Raw genomic sequence first — 23,437 nt, forward strand, 5'->3', positions numbered from 1 at the left:
GAGAAAAGATAGGAACAGGTGGATGTACGGGTAGAGGTCTGATCAATAGATAGGTAGTTAAATAGCTATGTAGGTAAATCAAAGAGATACCTAGAAAATGTACTTGCTGTTTGTTTCTGTGGTGATATAGGATACTCGGGAAGGCACGTACCAGGGCCCAAGACGCACTTACCGAGATGCTGAATTTCCTTTCAACAAGTTGGCTGTCTAATTTACTTGGGTACGCCACGTTTACAACCTAACCTCCCTCTCTGACTACGTACCCAAGTACGCCATACTTCAGTTTTTTCCCTTACAATAATATATCAAGGTAAAATTCTTCATTTGCATTGTACCTAGGTACCTTCTACCTCTCTTGGTCATTGGTAGATAAATCCCCCAGACCAAATCTTCCCATCAAGCAGCCACCTAGGCACCCATTTATCTGCAAACTCGCTGACAACCCTACCTTGCGTGTTCAATTCGAACGCTTAATTACCCTACGATAACATCGTGGTTTCAAAGGCCAGTTTCAGGAGAGATAGTTAACATTAGGTGATCAAGCTGACAGATCTCTTCGATGAACACCCGTCTCAGCATGAGTTCAAACAAAAGACAACGCTCTGTCGGTGAGGGCGGCGATGGCAGTGACCGTGACGATGAAGCGCAGCACTTCAGTAAGAAAGTCGCACATTCTACCGAAGAGAATGCCGTACCTGGTCCCCAGCCTACAGCAGTTGATCTTACAGATGACCCCCAAGATGCGACAGCAGACGACGCATCGGAGATGATTCACCCATGTGAGAGTGCTCAAAACATTCGCAATGAATTAGCCAGTCATAAAGACGAACTCAGAGAATTCAGAAATGAAATTTCTTTGCTCAAAAATCAGCTAGACAAATTTCTCAGTACTACGTCTAAGGAACCTATGAATGATCGAGATGAACTTCAAATCAAGTTGAACGTAGCACAGGACCGACTGAAAGCAACCCAAGACCAATTGGAAATAGAGCAACAGCGACTAGACGCCGCCCAATCAAAGTTGGATTTGGCAGGCACTCAATTGAATGAAGTGAAGGCAATTCTAGAGCCTACTAAAACACAATGCGAGACACTTCGCCAAGACATAGAACAGATTGGGATCATTCGACACAGCGCACCGTACCTAGATATCATTCTTGAAGAACAATTCCTGGAGTTGCGGGATAACATCAGATGGTTCACCAAGACATACTGCAGTCACCCAACCTTGGTCACTTCTCTCCCAGCCGATGTCACCGCGAAATTGAGAACACTATCAAGCACTCCTATTGGCCACTTCCTCAGGAATCGATTCTATGCACGACGTTTCGCTGAGGCTCACATATGGTGCTTACTCTACGATCAACTGCTTTGTAACCCTTTCTTCATATGGGGAACTACCAACACGATTGGCAAGGTTGTCGAGCACGTTTTAAGTAAGTATTTCTCTTGCTATTGTGTGTGTAGTGGTTTAAATGCTAACTCTACAGGTCTCGCGAGCGCACCTCGGCCGACTCGAGAGTTTTGGCGGGTAATGACTGCGCAGTTGCTCAGCGATACAGAGCCCCAGGAGGCGAGAGTCAAGACCTACCGAGACCTACTTATCTCCCAAATCACCCCACTGGTCAACCCTGAGCAAAGCGGCAACGCGGAGCGTCACATTGATACTATTACCAATGAAGCCGTCCAACTTGCTAAGGGCCTCACTTTATCTCGTACGAAGTGTGCTATCCGAAGAACGGAACAGGCTGCAGATGTTGCAGTGGCCGAGAAGTACAACGACGAATGGATGGAGATTATCGAGGTTAGCATCGTCCGCTTCATCCGTTTATTCCATATCAATCTGCTTGCACAAATCGCCGTTTATACATGCTTTTCATTTGTTGGTACTCTTCATATATTCGTGCTCTCCGCCCGCTCCCCTTTTATGCATGATTACAATTCCTTTTTCTCATCTATTTATAATCACTATTAACTTGAGCCCTTACTTGCTTCTTCATAATACAGCTCAGCATTCTAATATTCTCTTATAGAAATGCATCAGGCAGAATGATGCCGTCGAACTGGTTGTCACGCCAGCTCTAATCCAGCTAACTAATTCGGCTGGTGATGAATTCAAAACGCCAAGAGTACTGGTCAAGGCCGAAGTTTGCTACGGACAGGGCCGCAATACCGACGATACCGTTTCTGTTTCGAATTCACAAGCAGATGAAGTGGAAGAAGCCACACCGCAGAGACCAAAACGTGTGAAACTATCAGTCAAGGCGACGGATCATGCCACACTGGATGAAGAGTTAGGGGATGATGATGACGACGCAGAGGTGGACGACGGCTCAGGCGAATATAATGGTGAAAAGGGCACGCACGGAAAGAGACCAACCAGAAATCTTAGAAAGGCAGCCTCAACCAGTGCAAAAAGAACCTAGTTGTAAGGCGGAGTGCTGGTGAATTATCCTAGTTTGCGAGCAGCGCATTGGTTTCACATGGTAGCACGTCCTTATCGAGTCCAGGATGATTGCGTATTTGGTATGAATCAGGCCTGACAGGCACCTAGCAGTTAAGAGCACCTCGCAGATACAGGTAGCAGAGAGACGCTCTACGACGTAACTTAGTTACAACATGAGGGCTAGAATAAACGCATTGAATTGACTTTATTTGCTAGATATAATTCTGTGATGACTCTCATGATGCATATCTCGGAGGTTGGCGGCGAGGGCTGAGCAGCCTCCTCGATCTAGATTGATGATGATTTTAGGCAATACCAAGCCAGTAGTAATTAGATAAACCTGCGTACAGCAAGTACTCCTCAAGGTAAAGGCTCCATAAGCTTCTCCGCCATAGTCACACGCTCAGCAGACACAATAGTGCGCAACTCCTTGATGGCCCGTACCCTCCGGTGCGTCCAGCGAGTGCGCATAATACATGTGTTCGGCGTCACCCGTGACTTGGTAAATGCGGGTGGGTGGCTTTCCATCCGGTACGACGGCCAGCGACCAGTGGTAAGGGCCGGCGATCTGATTCTTGCGAACTAGCATAAGGGAAATTGGAGGGTGTTCTTCGGACAGCTTCTGATGCTCGGATTCGTGGGGTTCTCATCCCCCCCATCATGAGCCGTCGTTTCTAAGCTTACGGGGCCATTTCGAGCCATTACTGCCTTCGCGGTATTCTCTCTTGAATAGTCGAATAGGTTCTGTGTAGGTGATGCGCTGATCAGCGCTCGCGTCTCTTGAAGCCATTGGTTAGTCTTGGCGGTCGTAATGTGGTGTGAATGGCCTACTTATCAAAGGCCATTTTCATGAAACAGGAGATTGGAGGACTGCGATCTCGTGGTCATGGAGCTCGCCCTACGTGGCAAATAGCTATTAGTTAGGTAGTTCAACTTGTGTGACGAGATGTTTGCTGCTCGTTGATTTGGTATAAGACACCACCAATAAATAGGGACAATAGTACTAGATGTCGACTCATACTACATCAGGGGGAAGAGTATGCAGTTGCCTGTCACCTGGTGTTAATAGATCATGTGAGTCACTTATATACATACTTTGATCACTACCTGAAGACAGAAATGGCCAATTGATATGCTTTCTACCTGTGTAGGCTCGAAGATGCTGAGCGTTTGGAAGCATCTCATACGAAACCATGCCGCCTAGCTTGACATCCTAGTATATCACAGCTGTCGGCAGCTGTGCCCACCCAACCAGTAGGTTAGGTATGATTGCTAGTATCAGCATGAGGTTCCTGAGTCCTCTGCTGCCTTTGTGGTGTAGCTATCGCAGCAGCAATTGGCCATCCAAAATTTCCATGTGATGTCTTGAAACAACCTCACGTGCTTTAGATGGCGGAAGCAGCGGCAGTAGACGTGCGATCCTAGGCCGGAATCCCATGCATGCATCTTCTCACCCCAAGATGACACGGCCCAATCCCCGTACACAAACACCCTGTGCTCACAGCCATCCCACTCCGACCATGTTAACCCAACACAACCAGACCGAATCTACCCCGCCATCATGACGACGTAGCCTCAGCTGCCCTTTTCTGCGCAAGGCCGCCGAGCTTCTCGGCCGCCGCGCCAAGGCTCCTCACATCTGCGCCCTGAATCACATTCTGGCCGTTCACTGCAACATGGCGCCCCTCCTTGAAGAACATGAAAGTCGGCATGGCAGTGACCCCGTACGTCGTCGCGGCATCCTGGGCGCGATCAACGTTGATCTTGGCAAAGGCAAGGATGCCTTCAACAGCATGTTGCGCTGCTAGTTTCTCGTAGATGGGCGCGATCGCCTTGCACGGAGGACACCAGTCGGCGTAGAAGTCCACCGCCACGTAAGTCGTTGATTTGAAGAGGTCTGAGAGCTCGGAGCTCGAGGTGAGGTGCTTGATCTTGTCGCTCATCTTGGATTTTACACTTTGCTTCAGTCAGTTGTATGTGAGTAATTTCAAGGTCTTGGATATTCTTCTTCAGTAATCAAATATTCGCAGAAGGCGTAAGGGTCTGGCGGGTATGAAATGTGATGTTGGTTGAGCGCTTGCTTTGAGATGGTTGCGCGATTGTGGCCTCGAAGCTGCGAGAAGCTATCAGCTGACAAATCACTATGACAGCTGCACACCGATTGGCAGCGCCCCTTGCCGTACCGGCAATTGGCTGGCACGAATAGGTACAATCACACAACTTATAATTGACAACAGAAACAATTATATCGTTAGAATCGACGATCATTATCATAAATCACCGACTATCGCCAACATGCCTGAATGATCCGAGTATACGGAGGAATCTTTTACTCGAGCGACTATTCGCTTGGTGTACGGCACCCAGGTTAGCTGACTGTCTTGAGTGTATGTAATGTATATATGAGTTTATGTGAAACAACTCATCTGATGAATCAAACAGCTGTTGATATCATGAGTTACAAGTATAGTCACATTTACACTATCAAAGTTTCGGTTGCTAAATGCATTCTCACTCTTTGCGCGTCGGTTCATTAATCGCGAAAAGCTGTTGTAAGATGTTAATGTTAGTTGAGCTGCTAGGGGCTAACGACGTGTAATAATAATCAAGGATCGTGAGTCATGTAGGACTTTGAGCTTAACCCCAGTCAAAGTGTAGATGGCATATCTCAAGTGTTCCTTCTGCCATACAGAGTCCCTTTGTAGTATTTACCTAGATGCAAGCATCTTATCAGAAACCTTATTACCTTCCAGGAATTGACCGTAGTTCTGAATAAGATGTTATCATGCGATCCTAACGTCGCATCATAGTCCTACCTCGCTACCTAAGATTCAAAGAAATCCTTCCTTTTTGACAGTAACGATGCTAGGATTAGCCTCAGCTGTCTAAACTTAGCCTTTGTGGTATCGTAAAAAGTTCCCAGTTCCTCGGTGTGATTACTGGCTTGGCAATCTCACCAGCTACAGTAGGCTCACCAATCATCGCAGTAATGCGGCACAGCATATTGCACACCACAATACAAGAGACGCTCATGTCGCACCACACTACTCTTATTGTCGCTCATCTTCTGATCCCTTTCAAGTGAAGCCGAGGCGATACATGAGCGATGGCGACGACCACTGACTTCATCCCAGCGGCCACGCTGCTGCCTGCCAGCATTACCGCTCCGCCAGCCGTTCAATTCACGCCGCTGCCAGAGTGTTTGGATCCGGCTAACAACTGGATTGTGACAACAAGCTGCTACTTGGACTTGAAAAGCCAAATCTCATATCCAGATTGGCTTACCTGCACTGTTGATGTCTTTGGCGCCCCGTCCTGGTACGATTCATCTTGTAACGTTCCTATTCCCACGACATCCCCTTATGGGCCAAAGACCACGATCGACGGTGTCGTCAACTACTACACGGGATGTCCCGTAGGGTACTCGACCGTCCGGAATAGCGCATATGCCGGCTACTATACTGTAAGTTACTTCTGTAGTCCGACTTTCAGCCTAGTTATCATTATTCGGAGTTTGAACAGTTCTGTTCGGAGTGTCGATATGTATCAGTGACGATTGACTTATTTGGCATGCCTTTCTGAGTATACTAACCCTGGTTGATACAGTGGGAGTATGATGACGTGCACTTTGATGCTACTGCGTACGATGTTCGCTGTTGCCCGACGTAAGTAAACCAAACCTCATTCCTGTGTTGAAGTGGGAAGAAATCTGATGTGGCGGGTCGCTCACCTTACCTACAGTCAATACAACTTCGGCTTTCGCCCTGACGGCAGTGATCCACGGCAAATGACATACACGTTGCATGATGGCAAGGCCTGGGATCTCTTCATCTATCCGCTTCCAGGTTGTGCGGCGACATCGATCATGCAGCTCTCCGGCAAAGACATCCCCGTTCAGACGTGGTCAAATGACATGGCCTGGGATAAACGTCAGCTTCAGACGCTTGCGTGGGACTATGAGAACGGCGTCATGTTCGCGAACGATCAGGCCTACTCGTACACGGTCTTCCAAGGCACGCACACATGCTATGAAGATTGTGACAAATGGTTCACATACTGGTAAGCTATTTAACCCCTTTATGAGATGTCCAAGTATGTATCTTAATTGCTAACCTTATCACAGTAAGCAAACGCTTCCTATATCTATTTTCGACGAAGCGCAACACTATAAACATTGATCAAGGTATTTCGCACTGAGCTGACATTCCTTTACGTTTTGCAGACTTCCCAGATGGAACGAATGGAACCCCCGGTCCCTGGACAGGCCCAAGCGAAGCGACTCCAACACCGGACCCAACACCCACGCCAGAGCCGGAGCCGACGCCAGAACCTGAGCCGACATCAGAGCCAGCGCCAACGTCAGAGCCAGCGCCAACGTCGGAGCCAGTGTCAACCCCAGATCCAGAGCCCACGTCAACTCCAGGAGCTTCATCGCCAGGAGATGCGGACCCCACACCTAGTAAGACCCCATCACAATCCGTTCCAGGCAGCAGCAACACCAGCGCACCCACGGAAACAGGCACATCCGGCCCTACTAACAGCAGCACAAGTTCCGAATTGCCCACGTCAGAAACTCAATCGCCTGCCCCGACGTCTGGCGCACTAAGAACCGTAGCTCCGTCGTTCCTCAGTGGGCTAATTATTACCGTCGCTGTTATGGCCCTGAGATCTTGAAGGTTGAGAAGAATAATTTACGCGATTTCGTATGATAGGGATGTAACCTTTCAGTTCGCGAGGAATAGCTATCTTTGTAGGGGTATTGTACACACGCGTACAGCGGACCATATAGCCTGTCTACGGCTACGAGGGCATATCCTGTAAGACCCCTGACAGGGTATGCATTCTCATAATGAACAGTGTTGTTATATACACTTCAATGGCATGAGACATACTCACGAGCTCGGATATTACTAAAAGCAGTACAATTGTATATAGATTCAAAGTCAGCAAGCAAGGCCAAGAGATCTTTGCAGACGTAGCAGAATAATATATTATGAATAACTTCAAACTCCAAAACCTGTGCTAGCCCTTCTCATAACTATGAAATCCTCCTAGGACACAAGTGATGCCGAGGTTTGAACTTAACCCGTACGTGCAGAGACCCATGATATTGAGCTCTTACCCGGGTATATCTATCCCATTCACTTACGGTTTCATTCCTACCCATCGCTTGTTTAGCTTCTCTATGAATGCGAGTTTATTAGCAATCTGAAAGCTGGGATATTCCGTTACAGCAAGCATTAAGCGGTTAATAATGTTAATATAAACGCGGTATAATGAGGCGCGTAATCACTATATCAAGGCAGATAGTGAAACATCAACCTATTCTACTTGAACAGGAAAGCAGAATAACGGAAATCGATGTGATATTCATGTAACAATCATAAGCAACGTAATAATCATATAATCATTAAACAGTTCATTACCACCCCAAACAGAGTTACTTATAACCAAGCATATTGGAATCCAATTCACCATCTTAGATTCGTTAGCCAAAGTGATTATCCCGCTGAAGAGCTTGAAGACAACCAATGTCTTCCACCCACACTTATCCTCTATCTGCGTATCTATCCCCTCTTGCTTAGAACAAACGGCCCCAGAAATACAAATGATGTTCATTAAGATGAGTTTGCAACGAATAGGAGCGAGTAGGAACCTCAGGATATGGTCATTTTACACGAACATGAAAAGTGAACAAAGGTTTCTTATTCACAACCTCACATTGTCCGATTACTATGTAGTTCCTTCGACCAACCTCAAGAGCGTATTCAACTTGACTTGGATTAAGATATCTCCTTTCTACAGAGCTACAGCAATCAAATACGATCTCGATCTCATGAGACATTACAAAATCTAGATTTCAATCCACTGTAAAACAAATAATCAAGCTACCTAGTCTCGGGCATCATCACATGTAAATAGGCTCGACCATGCAAGCCTCTATCAACTAATACTCACGATACCTCGCTACGTCCACGATCTGCGCTTTCCCCATGTCTTAAATATGGAGCAAGCACTACGAGGTCGTGTTAGCACCTTACCTTGGTCTATGAGGCATTAAACGGCGTTGTGTTCGGTTAAGTAGCTCGGCGAGTAAAAGCCACAGAGTAAGTAATGATATACAAGTAACTGCCTAACCTGATCCAACTACATGTCTCCGTTGTTCAAGAGGGATGCATGAACCTAATCACCATATGTATGATACATATCTCCACGAGGAGAGGGAAATAGTATTAAGTGTGCATCAGATAGGGCTAGCTATGTCTTCCTCGGCATATCCCATCCTATTCTCGATGCTTTTGCCGCGCGCCGGCTGGCAAGGGAACAATCAATCTAGAACCGCCCTGTCTTTCCCCAGAGCTAACTTCACCACCGAATGGACTGTATAATCACACATGCACTACACTGTAAGACTGCGATTATGAATCCGCGGCGTCTGTACCTGCATGTGCTCTGAGTCAAAAAACTCAGGGGGACCCTAATTATGAGCCACGTATCTAAGTATTGTAAGTAGGGGACCAGACCAGACCTTCGAAGCCTAGACATTGTGTCAGACACTTGTCGCAGGTCCATACCTGACAACAAGCCTACCTACCAAGCTAGTCGGATACACGAGGACCCCGACAAACCTCGAACTATTACATGCTCTAGCTTCGTGGATAGCGTTGCGGGATAGCGCTGCACATCTAGTTCTAGGGCGAGAACTTGTTGGGCTTCTGGCGTGGTTTACTACCTACCGTACATAGGAGAGTAACTAGACATGTCTTAAGGACATAGTATTAGTGCTAGTTTTGAGTCGGAGATTTAACTTAGGCCGGGGGTCGTAGTCTACCTACCGCATTATTGAGTGTGGATAATTAGACCAAGAGGGCTGTTCCAATAGCTTTCTTTTGCGGTCTTGTGGACGAGTATCTTACTTAGCTTGCCTCGCTTGCATGGCATTGATGAGTTGTGTACAAGTAGGTATGCTTAGACTCGTGCTACTAGTGAGCGAGTGAGTGAGTGAGTCTTGCTCTATCTAAGTAAGTAGTGCGCCCATCGGCGGTGTGACAGGGATATTGTTCGGGCACGATGTGAAAAGGCATCGCTTAGAGAAGATATGGAGAGCTCATTTGCAAATCACGGCCGAAAGACCATCCCATCCTATCCTATTCTATCCTATCCTATCTGTACAATGACGGTGCCGTGCCCGTCTCCACGCAGCCCCAGGCCAGACACATGTTGGGAGTTTCGAATTACTTATTCTAGCCGAGCCGAACAGACACGGGGCGGCATTGGCACACCAAGATGGCGGAGAAGGAAACGAAGCGAAACCTGGAGTAGTCGGGCCGATGAGACACATTGGCAGATGCGAGGCTATCGTGAACAGTCTAGCGCATGCAAGTCGAGTTGCGTTTTGTGGGGGTGGGAGTTCGAGGGCGGCAATAGGCGGTTTTGAAAAAGCTGGGGTTTTTGGGTGATGTGTGTGGTCCTGGGGAATTCGGTCGTACGGTATGGTACGGTAACTGACCTGGGGAAATGTCCCACTCACTCAACCAGGTTGGCCGTGTCCATTCTCCATTTCTGCTTACTTACTTTTCTTTTTCCTGCAAGGTACAGTATCTATATAGTAAGTAGAGACTCGGATTAGTTTCAATTGTGTTTTGATTCTAGATCTTGGCCGCTAACTGTAGTGTGTTATAATCGACAGCCTTATGGTTCTCGCGGACTTGATCGAATGAAGAAAGGATATACACCATATGGACAAGGATGCGCAGAGAAAGAATAGGGAAGAATACACTACCTACCTACTAAGTACGATTGAGTAAAGTCTTTGTTGGCCCACCAGCCGTTGCAAGATTTGTCACCTTGGCGGCCACGCAAATCAACCTCTTTTCGATATGGTGTTGTAGTAGCTCCTACCGCTATGTATGTGTCCCTTCTCATCCAGCACCCATTTCACCCCTTACCTCGGTTCCATGTTTGCTTGTGACGGGTTCAAGTCGAGAAGGATGGTGTCTTCAGTTGTCTTTCTATTTGTCCTACCTACCTCCCACAGTTGCTGCGCGTACGTAACCAAGGGGCCAGAATGACACGAGTCGTCAGCTGATGAGGTGGTCGTAGGACGCGACGATGGCAAACTCGCGCGAAAGCGGAACATTTACATGAGACGAGCCATTCACAGTCCAGATGGGAAAAAAATAAAACAAGATACAAGTACGACAGGCGGGAGAGCCAAATACAGTATGGTAGATACATTTCCATGTACATCACCAATCTCGTGCCTGTGACTGGCCATTCCGTACTATTACTAGTAGTGTAGGTTAAGTCTCTAGTCACGTCACCACAAGCAACCATTCTCAGCTGTTTCTTTGAGACAATCCCGGTTTTCTGGACAACTTTGGGCAGCACCTACAGGCAGGACAGACAGATTCGTTGGGCCAATCCTTTTGCAATTATCGGGATACCAATGCCCCAGTAATGCAGTCCAAGTATCTACCTCCCTACCTAGGTACCTACATACATACTCAGAACAGTTTTAGGATGCATAAACTTGATATCTCCGGTAGGCGTTCTTGTCGAGAAGGAAGAACGGGAGAGAGGCCCAAAGGAGCAACTGGAGACGTTTACACTTACACAAGTAGGTATCAGGTTCTGGCGTGGAAAAGAGGCGAGCGAGTGTTAGTGAAGCCGCATAAAATGTCATCGTCAATGTATTAAACCAAACCATAGCATAGCTTAAGACGGGAAGGAAGGGAAGGGAAGGGAGAGGGGAAAGAAGGGAGGTCATATCATGGTCGGGCCAGTTGATCTGGTCAGTGATCGGGGTCAGCAATGACAAAAGCCTCTCTTTCGCAGGGAAAATAGCCAGTCAGACGGGAAGCCCGCCCAATAAACTGGCCGCTGGATGAAATGCCATGCATGAGAAACTTGGTACGAGCCGGTACCTGCTTACCTCTCAGACAGGTACATGCCCACAGTGTCCGACTACGGTGCCGCACGAATCTCACTCACTCACTACGTACATATACCTAGGTAGGTACCTATCGTGTACTACTTGTATGTATGTAGTGTGCAGTTGGTAAAGGTAGAACGGGGTCTGAATAGGCTCATGGGGCCTCGTTTAGTCAATACCTGCCTACTACCTACATACATATTCACTCTAGGCAGGTATGTACCTAGTAGGTACTATCCATCAGTGAAATTGTTAGGTGTTCTCGCATTATACCTATCCCATCACTAGTTGCTGCTTAATCCAACATATCTACCCTTCATACCTACCTAGTAGATTGGAACAATACTTTGTAAGTAAGTAAAGAAAAGCTTCCAGAGCTGAGTCGTTTTGCACTGCATTTAAAAATAGAGTCGCAACGGCCGTTAGTGTGTAGCGACCTGTGTCGCATTAACCAGGCAATTTTGGCTGACGAGGGGAGGACATGAAATGATCGACGTCAGTCTGCCCACATGTATGTACCTACCTAGGTACTCTTTTACCTGGAGTACAGCTTGGAACACGGCAAGGTGGTATTTGTACCGGGTAGCACTATGTTGTTTGGCTGCTATCTAAGACATACATACTGCAGAATAGGTAGATTGTCTGATCGATCCAAGAATCGTACATCTTGCAGTCTCTAGACTGTTGCTATCTAGGTACTTAGTACTCCGTACCTATGCCATCATAATACCTAAGCAAGGCTCCTCAAGACCTGATTGTTCTTTTACCTTTTATCCCATGTTCAAATAAAGAATTTTAATGACATGAGGAGGGTCATTAGGACGCTTCGGTAGCTAGGTACGCATACCTACAATTGCAACTTCAAGGCGGAGGCGAGGAGGAGGTACATAGTACATGGGTAGTGACGCTAATCGAGCCCTCCCGGCCCCCAATCCATTTTGGGTTATTTTCCCGGTAGGATTGGGGAACTTTTATTGCAAAAAATCTGTGCATCGAAACTTGGTCAGTTGCAAGTTGCGAGCGTACCTACACCAAAAGGGCTACGGGTCAAGAGATCATCGCCAACTATGCCGACTTGAGCAAGTTGTTCGTTGACAGGTTGATGAATTGCAGGATGGACTTGATCTGATAAGGCAGTTAGTTAGTTCAGACATAGGTTCGACACCTGTTCATATCGAGGAGACAAGTGGCGGACAAAATGGCCTTTGTACTGTAAGGGATCGAGTAAGTCTGTGTCTAGTTGTATATTCCGCCACTCGTTTGTTCTAGAGGATACCTAGCCTGCCTTAAGTAAGTACTAAGTCTGTATGCCGCTGCTGCCGGGCACGCCACCTGCTCAACCTCCCACACATCCCACATCCACATACTAATACATAGTAGTAGTACGGAGTAGGTATGTAAGTAGTGTACAGCAGATGTATTCATAGGCGGCCTGTATCAGCCAGGTGTGTTCAACTGTCCCGTGTCTGTGATCTTCCTGTGATCTTCACCCTAGTCTCGTGTGTGGATTGGACACTCATCGAGGCTTGCATGTGTAGGCTGTGTAAGCTGCAACTCAGGCTCGTATAGGGACCTCAACGTTCAATCGAGCTCACGTATCAATCATCACAACTGTTCTCTAGCCAATTAGCTAATTATCCAATTCACCATCAACACTTGTGTATGAGCAGCATGACCGAGATCTGTGACGACGGCATTCAAGCAAGCTGACTGAGAGCTAGGCTAGCTTAAAACGCTGGCGTCGTTGTCCTGTGTTCTGTCTCACCTCGAGGACAACAGAAGTCACCTCACCACTCTGGCATGTCCACGGGGAGAAAGACGGGTAGAAAGACAATGGAAACAGAGGAACAAAACACGGCAGACAGTCATTGGTGAAGTTCGGCATCTGTCAAACCTCACACGCTTATTCTGTGTCGCGACGGATCCCCTCCCGTGAGTGACGACGGCAACGGATGTGCAAGCGAGAGGTCGCAACGGCTCTTACCCAGTTCAGAAATTTGAGGCTGACGGCATCATCTCAGTGTAGCGTACGGGTATATGGACAACAAGCCACCAGACTCTGGCATGCGAAGGGAGATTGTAAGGTCGTATATACCTACATACACCTCAATGCGCTACAACTACCGGTATACCGAGTATCCGTACCATAGCCGATGATATTGTCTATTAACAGTGGCGTAAAAGGTAAGTGCCGAGCTGAATAACGACATATATTCATTGGCCCCTTTGGACAGTGAATGAAAAGCTGGCCAATATTACAAGAACCGACCTGATCATGCAGCCTCGCGACTCTTGTCGATTTGATTGTAGGACTCCTTCGTGCAACGATGCTTAGCTGTAATAGGACATTTCTTGCGAAATAATAATGCGTTCATTCCTCTGTCATCTGCATAGATGTACAGTTATTACTTACTGATTTATGTAGGTCGCGGTAGGGTAGGTATCATGATTCTCTACGACTGTGTAATCTTGTTACTCTGTTTTTTTCCTTGTCTCTCCTCTCTCTTCTCATTTGCACCACCACCACCACGACACGATTCTCAAAACTCTTGGAAGAGAGAGAGACGACAGAGTCACAAGCTAGCTGTCTAGCCACATGCCGGCCCTCATCCTTGGCTGGCATGTGTTTGAAGGCATACTTAGCAAGCTCGCTGATTGATTGAAGTTCGTTCTGTGTGTTGTGCTAGGCAGGCGAGAGGTAAGTCTCCTTGCAGTGGATAGGTAGGTAGGCAGGTAGCGCAAAGTGCGGATGAGTCTGGCTGGCCGGCCGGCTAGTAATATTATTATTCATCGCTTGCGGCGAGGCACGGATTCTATTTGCTGGCGAGCGTTTCTGACTTGACTCTCATGTCATTCGACTAAACTGTCTCGAGCTAAGCAGCCTGCTCAGGACCGACCTTGCCAAGGACTCGAGGTAGGTACCTGAGAAGAAGTACTCTCGATACCGCCCATACAGTGCGTAGAGAATTCCGGGGGCCTGGGGCTTGTGTTTTGTGCCTTGTACCGCTACCTATATATATGTACTTCTGTACATCCATAGCTACTAGGTACTTACATACTTAGGTAAGTACTACAGGGCTGGGTAGGTATGTAGTGAGCCCGCCTCTGCACCCGCATGCTCAGTGATGGCGCTGACTGGTCACTGTAATAGGCACCTACTTACCTCTGTAATTAGTGTCTATAGACGCCACTTATAGGCACCTAGTGTACCTACAAGGTATGCTGCAATGGGCGTTAGACATGCCACCGGACAGCACGCCTGGTTGGTGGCCTAGCAGCGCTGTCAAGCCCCCTTCATTTCGATCCGTGCTTATTATTGCCTGTTGTCCTTCCTCCCGCATTTCCCCAATCCTGGCGGCATCTATATGTACTTCCAACCTTGGCACCTTTGGTTGTTGTTCGTTGCATTGAACCAAGTTGTAGGTATACTACATACTCCGTAGTGTACTGTACCGTACCTTGGTGGATGTACACTACGTACCTACAGTACCTACATGTATCTAGGTACCTCCCGCTACCCACACCCAAAATCCCCAAAAAGCGACAGTTACGGTGGGCCCGCCCGATCCTTCGCCCTTCACCTTCCCCATCTTTTTACCCTACCTTTTCCAGTCCCGTCTCGTTCCGTCTCTTCCCATTTATCCCACAGCCCTGCCTCTTTCTTCTGCCCTTCCTTGTCGTTGTAGTCGTCGCTGGTGTCGTTGTCGCTGTTGTTGCCGCTGCTCCCCGCCGTTGTCTACATCCTGCGAGCCATTCATTCATTCCAAAGACGCTGCTAGAATTTACATACGTTTATCAACATCATCGCTCTCTTCGCTCGCTTGTGCTCGAAAAGACTCCGAATCACACGCGGCCCTTGTTGCATCGCCTGCAGTTCCCCCGGTCGAAATTCCCCACGTTTTCCAATGACCAGCAGCGTTCCTCCGCATTTCCCTCACTGACGGGCCGATTAAGAATTCACGCTACCCAGGAATCACGACTTCGCATTGACCCGTACGCACGCCGTCACTTATTTGCTCGCTTTGCCTATCGATACGCGATTGGATTGGGAAGGTTGGCTGCCGACGGTGTTTTTACTCGGGACATACGCACCTCGACTATATATGGTGTGTGCTTGCACTATCGCCTGAATCAGCATTCATAGAAACAGTCCCTCAACATGTCGACCGCCGTGAAGAGGGCCTGCGACGCCTGCCATCGTCGCAAAGTCAAGTGCGATGGCATCAATCCGTGCCGCAACTGCTCTTCCGCCCAATTAACCTGCACTTACAACGCCATTCCTCAGAAGAAAGGCCCCAAGGGCTCGAGAGCCAAGGTGATTAGCGAGCTCCGTGAAACGCAGCGACAGACGAGTCTTTCCGCCAAGGTCCAGAGTCGGTTGAATGGTCTCGGTAGCCCATCATGTGTCTCCCCTTCTCTGGCACCCACGCCGGGTCTCCTCGCACCCGAACTAGTCAAAGAAGCCGTTGAATTTTTCTTCGCCAACATGTACTCGATTATGCCCATCATTAATCGCCAGCGTCTCGAACAACAGTGCATGTATATCGACCAGAACCCGGATACATATTGCCTGATTACGGCGCTCTCTGGTTATATGATGTTCCAGCCAGGCATGAGTCTGCCTACAGGCGACCCGATGCTCGAACACATGCCGGGTGCTCATATTGTTTCAGGAACGCTATTGATAGAAGAAGCTATTCGCGTGCGCAAGGGAATTGATTATATGGAAACGCCTACGCTGAACACACTATGCACTAGCTATTTCTTGTTCTGCTCGTACTACGCACTTGAAATGCACGAGAAGGCTTGGTTCTACCTGCGGGAAGCGACAACGTTAGCTCATATGTGTGGAATGACAAAGGAGGAGTCTTATCTGCAATTTGACAATGTCGAGTCGTCACGCCGCCGCCGCCTGTATTGGCTATTGTTTGTCACTGAAAGGTATGCTATTCTAATGTGTGATAATGACTTAAGGCTGACTTGATTCAGGGCATATGCTTTGCAGCGTGGCCGACCTCTGACTTTGCAGGCATCAATCAATCTACCGTCGATTAGCGATGATCCTTCCGATCCGTTGGCTCACCAATTGAGCGGCTATATATCGTTAGTGAGCATCTTCCGCCCATTCGACGACATGTTCATCACGCTCTGGAACAAGACCCGCGGTGAATGTTCGTCATCTTACCTTATTGTCTTGCGAAAACAATTTTCGGAAACTTCCATGATAAATGGGCGTGACATCGATCAGCGATTGATTCAGCAATGGCTCAAACCTGCTGTCTGGCAACTCAACATGCAGCACGGATGCATCCCCCAGAATGGCCAGGAGCAACTGCACTACCAAATGGATATGTCACGCGAATTAATCTCTTTGACATCTCAATTCCAAACTCAAAGTACCGAACTACTAGGCGTACCACTAGTAGCTAAGCTGCTGGATATTGCGTGCGCTCTTACGGACGTGCTTGCTATGCAGCCTGCTCCCAGCGACCCCTTCGCCATGGGGCCTCGCGAACACCTCAACTCTTTACTCCAGATACTGTCAAGCCTCCGCAACGGCGACCACCACTTCCTTCCGCTACTTTTGGACAAAGTGCATGACATATTGCCTCGTTTGGCGAATCCTATGCTGCAGCGCGCCCCAGACAATGTCTGTCTTTCTAACATCGACATATTCGACGGCTTCGGCAATGCTGGGATGGCTCAACCACCGATTTTGACGGACTTCAAAACTGAGCCTTACACATCAAACGGAGTACCACATCTTCAGGATATCCCTGCGATAGATTCGAGCAGCCCCAACGGTGGATCCGATTTGAAATCCCCTTATGCAATCGGCAGATCTCCGTCTGTAATGTCTCCCAATGGGGAGTATGCTCCTAGCAACGAGTTCAATCCAATGCCCGAGATGATGATTACTTCAATGGGCCAATCACAACAGCAATCTGCTATTGGCCAACCAGGCGCAATGAATGCACAGCAACCGCATCAACAGCATTCCCTGCATGGAATGGTATCCCCAAATGTAAATCACAACCATCCGATGAATGGCCAGATGTCGGTTGAGATGCATAACAATCTTCCTAATGGCCTGAACCAGGCTCAAAATTATGTGAATATAGGCCAACCGCAGAATCAAGCCTACAATCAACCAGCACACAGCATGATGAATAATATCATGCATCGGACTCCTCCTCAAAGGACCAATAGTTTTATGATACACCAACACCAGCACCAGTCTACGCAGATTCCGAGGACCGTTGGTGACTTCCATGCCTTGCAGCGGGCTGGCGCTGAAAACGTTAGTATGAATTCCATGTCGTTACGACAAATGCAGCCTGAACTAGATTTCAGCAACTTACCCTAACACTGATAACTCATTCCGCGACTTTTCCTACTCTTGGCTCATACGCCAATATCTCAGCCATGCTTCTTCATGTGTTGAGACATAAAAAGCCAAAGCGAGATGGATTCTTCTACGATTGCTTTTCTGTATATACATCTTATTCTTTCCCTATTTCGGTATACGGAGACATCCAGTCACATCTATTCTGGGACCCTGAGTAGTGGTCGATAAAAACGCCATGGCAAATCTACGCTCGCCCGTAGGGCCATCTATACTACCCATCGCATCTAGAATGGCAGATTCTTCCCTACGTCAATTTTTTCTGGATTCAACTTGGGCTCCAATTTCTTACAATCCAATAACCTGGTTGGCGCTTATGGAACACGGAATTGTGGCAAGAGGCTTGCATTCGTGTATTACGTTATTCGCTGGGATTTTATTAGTCCTATTGGCATCTGTTTATCTGCATGGTATGGGAGTTTTGATGACGGTAAACCTTGTGGTAAATAAGGTTGATTTCTTCTTTAAATTCATTTGGGGGATAGGCTGTGCAAATGAAGAGAGTGTAACGTGAAAGAAGTTATGTTGAAGTGAGGAATGTTGGGATAAGGTCAGACAAGAGACGTAGGGCGGTGAATTACTTGTATAGCGTAGCGAATTAGCCTTAGATAGTTAACAATCTGACTTGATCGAAGAAGATTCCCTGTGCACAATTTCAAGACAGTCCAGCAACATCACTTCGAGGGCAAGAGCTCTACTATATCACTGATTCTTTCTCGTGTCTTTGACTACGGCGCATCTTAACACCGACCACGCCATAAAGCCTGCCTAGACGATGACAAAGCATCGTTTCCGGAGACCTATTTTGAGCGAATGAAGATGGCGACATCATCATGAACCCTTACGAAATCGCGTGGAAGCTTAATAAAACAAAAACGGTCCGAGGGAAGGAAGGAAGTGGAATTGCCCATTCGGCGAATTGCCGATGGTTCCGTCTATGCGTGCCATGTGCCGAGTGTTGGCGAGGAAATATGCAATCAATATCAATCATAGACAGGTACTGGATCCTATTTATCCAGAGTTACATACGTACCCCAGGCAGTGAATTACGGAAGGAAGTTTTTCGTGTGTGTGTCTGCGCGTGATCTAGTCTGCGCGGTGGGGGTGGGGTGGATTGGTGAAGGGGGTTTTCTCGTTATTTTGGTGATGGATGGCGTTTATGAGGAGAGTTTGTTTTATGTTGGTTGTTCGAGTGAATGTGTAGGTAGGTATGGGAGTATGAGGCGAGATGAGCGATGGGATGGATACCTTGTATGGGGAAGATACATACATACATACCTGGGTATGCGATGCCGTGGTTATAGCCGGGTAATGAAGCGAGCAATCAATATTGACAATGCGACATACCTACAATATTTCGCTACCGTGACCGAAAAGGAGGGAAGTAGTACATGTTACCCTTTTTTCCCCAGACGTGGGCTTAATATAGGTGTCGGGAAAATATCTCGCTTCGCTCGTCGTCTGTTGGAAATACTGCACGATGACGATCGTTTCCTGCTCTTTGGATAGGATCCCCGTGAGAAATCGATATTCGATTTCCCTGTTTGTGTACAGTCGTAATCGCGGGGTGCTTTCGCGCGAACTCTGGTTCCCTGATTGATCTCTCTCGTGTAGACCCTGAGTGCGACGGAGTCGGGGGTTTTTTTTCTATCTGGGATCAGCAGGTACGGAAAACAAGGCGAGACGAATTGTCGTAGCCTTATCGCCGAAATCATCTCGGACTAAGGGTTTTTTTTGCTTTTGAATAGAAAGTCTGACGGACAGGCAGATGAGGACGAGATCATTCGTTTTTCTCGTCGGTAGTCTGAGTTTCTTTATTTATATGTAAGGATATCTTCTGACGACGTACGCCAAGATAATCGTGTTCATATCCCTTTTCAAAGCTGTCCTGGTCATCCCATTCTACCTCATCCGATCTTCCTTAAAAGGTGATCCTCACATCTCTCTCCGCCGTCCGTCCGCAAGGCAAGGATCCTCGAAGGCGTCTCAGATAGGCAGGGTACCACCAAGATGAAGGCCTTCATCCTGCCGCTTCTCCTCTTAGGTCTCGGAGGCACGACGGTCAGCGCGGCGCCGCCGTCGCGCATAGATACCCGGCAGACCTGGACGGCGAGTTGGTGGTCTTCGGAGCTGCAGCAGTACGGGTGCAAGCCTGTGATCTTCGTCTTTGCGAAGGCGACGTTCGAGCCTGGGAATTTGGTACGTGGATTTACTCACATTAACACACTTCCATACCTGCCTGACGGAGAAGCAGAAGGCATTTGTGAGAAGGCTGCTAATCGTGACCTTGCTTCTAGGGCGGGACGATCGGCCCATCGCTGTCCGATGGGTTGAAATCCGTCTTCGGCGTGACGAATGTGGCGACGCAAGGTGTGAATTATTACGGCCTCGCCGAGGGCAATTATTATCCTGGAGGAGCACCGCCTTGGGGGATATATGATAGTAAGCCCGACTATTAACTCGGCAATGTTGACATTGCCACGCTCTGCGTTCAACGGCTGTGATCAGCTTCGTCTATAGAACGTTGACTGACGTCGGCCTGTAGTGCAAGCCATCATAACCTCGGCAGCGGCCTGTCCGCATTCTAAGATCGTGGTGTCGGGTTACAGGTAAGCTCAAAACAATCGTCTATCTCTTCCATTCTAGCAAGGAGAGAGAGAAAAGTCACAGAGCAGAATTCAGACAGAGTTACATGTCCATCCACTCATCTCATGTAACAAACAAACACACTTACTTACCTAGCTACGCACTCACTAACACCCATCCAAAGCCAAGGCGCAGCAATAGTCCACCGCGCAATCGAGGGTCTTCCAGCAGCGACCAGGTCCCGGATCGCGGGCGTCGCGACCTTCGGCGACACGCAGACGCTGCAAGACGGCGGGCGCGTAAAGGGGTACCCGGCGAACCAGACGCTCATCATCTGCAACAGCGGGGACATCATCTGCACGGGCATGCTGTGGCCGCTGTTCCCCGTGCACTGGGACTACGTGAAGTGGGTGCCGACGGCCACGCTGTTCCTCGCGCAGGCCGTGCTCGCGGCGAACGAGGCCGACCCGTGGCCGACGAACTCCACGGGCAATGGCAACGGTAGCACGAGTGCGTTCGGCGGGGATCTGGAGGCTCTCGGGGGCGAGTTGGGGCCCGGGGTGACGAGGCGTGCGCCGGTGCCGACGAGGCTTGTGGCGTTTCCGGATATACCGCCGGTGGAAACTGGGATTGGTAGTTAAGAGATTGGGGATGTGTTCTTGCTTGCATTGTCTGTTTAGTTTGCGGCTGTATTTGCGCTTTTGATTGATTGTGGTTACTAGTGTCATCCTGATTGATGCTGAGATGAGATGAGAGGAGATGAGAACTCATCGTCTGCAGCTCGGGTTCGCATTGAAACGGGTTCTTGTCTTATCAGGGAGCAAGAGAAGAGAAGAGAAGAGTCTATAAAGATGCTAGACATGATAGACTAGAGACTACCTACCCATCTTGGCAGTCTTCTCTTCATCATGATAGATAACTCTCTTAGCCTACAAGTCAACCTTCAACCTTCACTCCAAGGGGTCTACTCACTCACAAGTTCACAACAGCGAGTTGTGGTAGGTAGTCTTATGTAAGATGAGGAATCCACGTTACCCTATCGGTCTAGTCGCTGTTGGTAGCAAACGAGGCATATGCCTGCAATTCGGAGAGCCGATCATCGTTCGGAAGGATCTAACCTTAAGTGACAATAGATGGGCCGACCGTTTGGATCCGAATGCGAAGGATTGAGGAGAAGGTAAGCCGGTAGTCGGGTCAACCTACTGCGCCGCTGCTAGTCGGCTGAAGATGATGTTGCCGACGTGCACTATTGGTGTCGTTGTTACATAAGACAAGCACTCCCAACAGCCAGCTCATCTCACATGAAGAAACACAAGAACAAATAGACAACACATCAGTGTCACAGAGGGAATCACACAAGCACAATCTATATGGTGATTATCTTGGGGTGTACATAAACGAGCAGAATCCCATCACCCTACTCTGTCTGAGAGCTCCGAAGGGAAGAAAACTCCCCTGGCCAAAATACCAAGACTCACCAAACATCTCTCACTCTAACCACCATCACCATCACCACCACCAAAATGGCCGACGAGATTCCCACAGTCCAAATCCTGGACAAAAAGAACTACTTCTCGCAATCCCTCATCTCACTCCCCAATGCGTTACCATACCCCCCTCTCCCCCCATCCTCCCTCCGCCTCCGCACTTCAGTCCTAAGTCTCACAGTCAACAACTTCACCTACGCCGCCCTAGGCAACTTACTCCACTGGTGGGACGTGCACCGCCTGCCATCAAGCACGCCAGCGCCCTACAACGACAGTTCGAAATACGGCCGCATCAGCGCCTGGGGATACACGCAGGTCCTCGACTCCACTATCGCCGCGATCCCCAAGGGGAGTTATCTCTGGGGCTACGTGCCCCTCGGCACGCTCCCAGAGGACCTGCAAGTCGAGATGCACCCGACGATCGCAGACCAGGTCCTCGTCACGAGCGAGCACAGGAAACACGTCATGCCCATCTACAACCGGTATTTCGTGTACGCGCCCCCCGGGACAACCTCCCCGCGCGCCGACGAGATCGCCAGGAAGACGACGGGCGTTGCGCACGACGCCGCGCTGCGCGTGATGCACGCCACGGCATTCCTGATGGAATCCTTCGTGTTCAGCGCTGACGCCTCGCGCGTCGTGGCACCGGGTATCGGCCCCGACGACGCCGAGAGCAGCCCTTGGTCCGCGGACGACGCAGACCTATCCGATTCCAGCGTCCTCATTTTCGCGCCCGGGTCGAAAGCAGCGTGTCTCTTCGCGGCCTTGCTCCGCGCGCGGCCTAGTGGGAAAGATAGACCGCGGCGCATCGTGGGCGTGACGAGCGCATCCTCGCAGGCCTTCGTCGCGGGCACGGGATTGTATGATTCCGTGGTCCTCACGAGCGCGGAGCCGCTGACTGTCTTCGGTAATGCGGCGGAGAAGAGGGTCGTGGTTTTCGACTTTGGCGGCCGCGCGGGCGTGGCGCAGCGCTGGGCGACGGTTCTAACGGCGTCTTATCCCTCGCTCCAGTTCATCGGCGTCGGATCGGCGATCCTCGACCCGAAGGTCGCGGAATCGGTGTTCGCGGCTGCCGCGAAGGGTCCTGCGCCGGCGTATAAAGTCGCGCGCGTGAATGCGGGGGATATGAGGCGGCGCGCGATCAAGGCGATTGGGGAGGAGGCGTATTGGGCTCAGGAGGCGAGGTCGTGGGAAGGGTTTAGGAGAGACGGGATTAAGGGGTTGAAGATGAGTTGGGGAGAGGGCATGGGGGATGTGGTTAGGGGCTGGGACCGACTTGCACGGGGCGAGGTTCTGCCTAGTGAGGGATTGGTGTATAAACTGTGATTGATAACTTGGGATGATGCAGAATCGGGTAGATGTTTGAACTCTACTTCTTATGCGTCCAGATGAGAGCGAAGAGTAAGATTGTGTGTCATAGCAGGAGACTATCAGAACACTGAGCAAAATACCGGTAGACACAAATAGACGAGCTTCATCATGTACATTCCATTCTACCTGCCACAGGCGGCTCTTCGTAGTAGGGAGTAACCCGACGTTTACCAGGAAATATGGCGGTAAAGAACCCAAACGCCAGA

General features: G+C 49.0%; 8 protein-coding genes across 8 annotated transcripts; 6 read left to right on the top strand and 2 right to left on the bottom strand.

Annotated features, from left to right (window-relative positions):
• Window positions 1-577: 577 nt before the first annotated feature.
• On the top strand, window positions 578-2,426 carry F5B22DRAFT_645762 (uncharacterized protein; the record flags this gene model as incomplete). Its single annotated transcript, XM_047978632.1, has 3 exons — window positions 578-1,436; window positions 1,491-1,804; window positions 2,034-2,426. 3 exons carry the CDS (start codon window positions 578-580, stop codon window positions 2,424-2,426), a joined length of 1,566 nt encoding a protein of 521 aa, XP_047831686.1.
• A 1,149-nt stretch (window positions 2,427-3,575) lies between these two features.
• Window positions 3,576-4,563, bottom strand: F5B22DRAFT_110372 (thioredoxin-like protein). Its single transcript, XM_047968763.1, has one exon. It carries the CDS (start codon window positions 4,387-4,389, stop codon window positions 4,006-4,008), a length of 384 nt encoding a protein of 127 aa, XP_047831687.1. The 5' UTR covers window positions 4,390-4,563; the 3' UTR covers window positions 3,576-4,005.
• Window positions 4,564-5,106: 543 nt separating this feature from the next.
• On the top strand, window positions 5,107-7,462 carry F5B22DRAFT_603445 (uncharacterized protein). Its single transcript, XM_047974747.1, has 4 exons — window positions 5,107-5,909; window positions 6,053-6,111; window positions 6,188-6,504; window positions 6,669-7,462. The coding sequence occupies exons 1-4, from the start codon at window positions 5,553-5,555 to the stop codon at window positions 7,118-7,120; spliced, it is 1,185 nt and encodes a 394-aa protein (XP_047831688.1). The 5' UTR covers window positions 5,107-5,552; the 3' UTR covers window positions 7,121-7,462.
• Window positions 7,463-10,856: 3,394 nt separating this feature from the next.
• F5B22DRAFT_110453 (uncharacterized protein) lies at window positions 10,857-11,347 on the bottom strand. The gene has a single exon (XM_047968765.1). It carries the CDS (start codon window positions 11,214-11,216, stop codon window positions 10,965-10,967), a length of 252 nt encoding a protein of 83 aa, XP_047831689.1. The 5' UTR covers window positions 11,217-11,347; the 3' UTR covers window positions 10,857-10,964.
• A 3,394-nt stretch (window positions 11,348-14,741) lies between these two features.
• Window positions 14,742-15,594, top strand: F5B22DRAFT_110502 (uncharacterized protein). Its single transcript, XM_047968767.1, has one exon. It carries the CDS (start codon window positions 14,848-14,850, stop codon window positions 15,523-15,525), a length of 678 nt encoding a protein of 225 aa, XP_047831690.1. The 5' UTR covers window positions 14,742-14,847; the 3' UTR covers window positions 15,526-15,594.
• On the top strand, window positions 15,305-17,857 carry F5B22DRAFT_110494 (uncharacterized protein). Its single transcript, XM_047968766.1, has 2 exons — window positions 15,305-16,322; window positions 16,371-17,857. Exons 1-2 carry the CDS (start codon window positions 15,541-15,543, stop codon window positions 17,746-17,748), a joined length of 2,160 nt encoding a protein of 719 aa, XP_047831691.1. The 5' UTR covers window positions 15,305-15,540; the 3' UTR covers window positions 17,749-17,857.
• Window positions 17,858-19,797: 1,940 nt separating this feature from the next.
• Window positions 19,798-21,014, top strand: F5B22DRAFT_645766 (cutinase-domain-containing protein; the record flags this gene model as incomplete). The annotated part of the gene is made up of 4 exons (XM_047978633.1): window positions 19,798-19,986; window positions 20,085-20,229; window positions 20,333-20,396; window positions 20,558-21,014. 4 exons carry the CDS (start codon window positions 19,798-19,800, stop codon window positions 21,012-21,014), a joined length of 855 nt encoding a protein of 284 aa, XP_047831692.1.
• Window positions 21,015-21,281: 267 nt separating this feature from the next.
• Window positions 21,282-23,324, top strand: F5B22DRAFT_110645 (uncharacterized protein). Its single transcript, XM_047968769.1, has 2 exons — window positions 21,282-21,371; window positions 21,507-23,324. Exon 2 carries the CDS (start codon window positions 21,897-21,899, stop codon window positions 23,184-23,186), a length of 1,290 nt encoding a protein of 429 aa, XP_047831693.1. The 5' UTR covers window positions 21,282-21,371; window positions 21,507-21,896; the 3' UTR covers window positions 23,187-23,324.
• Window positions 23,325-23,437: the final 113 nt, after the last annotated feature.

Source organism: Xylaria bambusicola (assembly GCF_022495145.1).
Source record: "Xylaria bambusicola strain CBS 139988 unplaced genomic scaffold F5B22scaffold_16, whole genome shotgun sequence".
In the NCBI taxonomy this organism is placed as follows: Eukaryota; Fungi; Ascomycota; class Sordariomycetes; order Xylariales; family Xylariaceae; genus Xylaria; species Xylaria bambusicola.

Excerpts from the sequence above, each read along its gene's own strand:
- F5B22DRAFT_110372 (XM_047968763.1), bottom strand. The coding sequence starts at position 4,389 with ATGAGCGACAAGATCAAGCACCTCACCTCGAGCTCCGAGCTCTCAGAC.
- F5B22DRAFT_603445 (XM_047974747.1), top strand. The coding sequence starts at position 5,553 with ATGGCGACGACCACTGACTTCATCCCAGCGGCCACGCTGCTGCCTGCC. Across the intron at positions 5,910-6,052 it reads CATATGCCGGCTACTATACT|TGGGAGTATGATGACGTGCA; the intron begins GTAAGTTACTTC and ends TGGTTGATACAG. Across the intron at positions 6,505-6,668 it reads TGACAAATGGTTCACATACT|ACTTCCCAGATGGAACGAAT; the intron begins GGTAAGCTATTT and ends TACGTTTTGCAG.
- F5B22DRAFT_110453 (XM_047968765.1), bottom strand. The coding sequence starts at position 11,216 with ATGACCTCCCTTCTTTCCCCTCTCCCTTCCCTTCCCTTCCTTCCCGTC.
- F5B22DRAFT_110502 (XM_047968767.1), top strand. The coding sequence starts at position 14,848 with ATGTACACTACGTACCTACAGTACCTACATGTATCTAGGTACCTCCCG.
- F5B22DRAFT_110494 (XM_047968766.1), top strand. The coding sequence starts at position 15,541 with ATGTCGACCGCCGTGAAGAGGGCCTGCGACGCCTGCCATCGTCGCAAA. Across the intron at positions 16,323-16,370 it reads CTATTGTTTGTCACTGAAAG|GGCATATGCTTTGCAGCGTG; the intron begins GTATGCTATTCT and ends GACTTGATTCAG.
- F5B22DRAFT_110645 (XM_047968769.1), top strand. The coding sequence starts at position 21,897 with ATGGCCGACGAGATTCCCACAGTCCAAATCCTGGACAAAAAGAACTAC.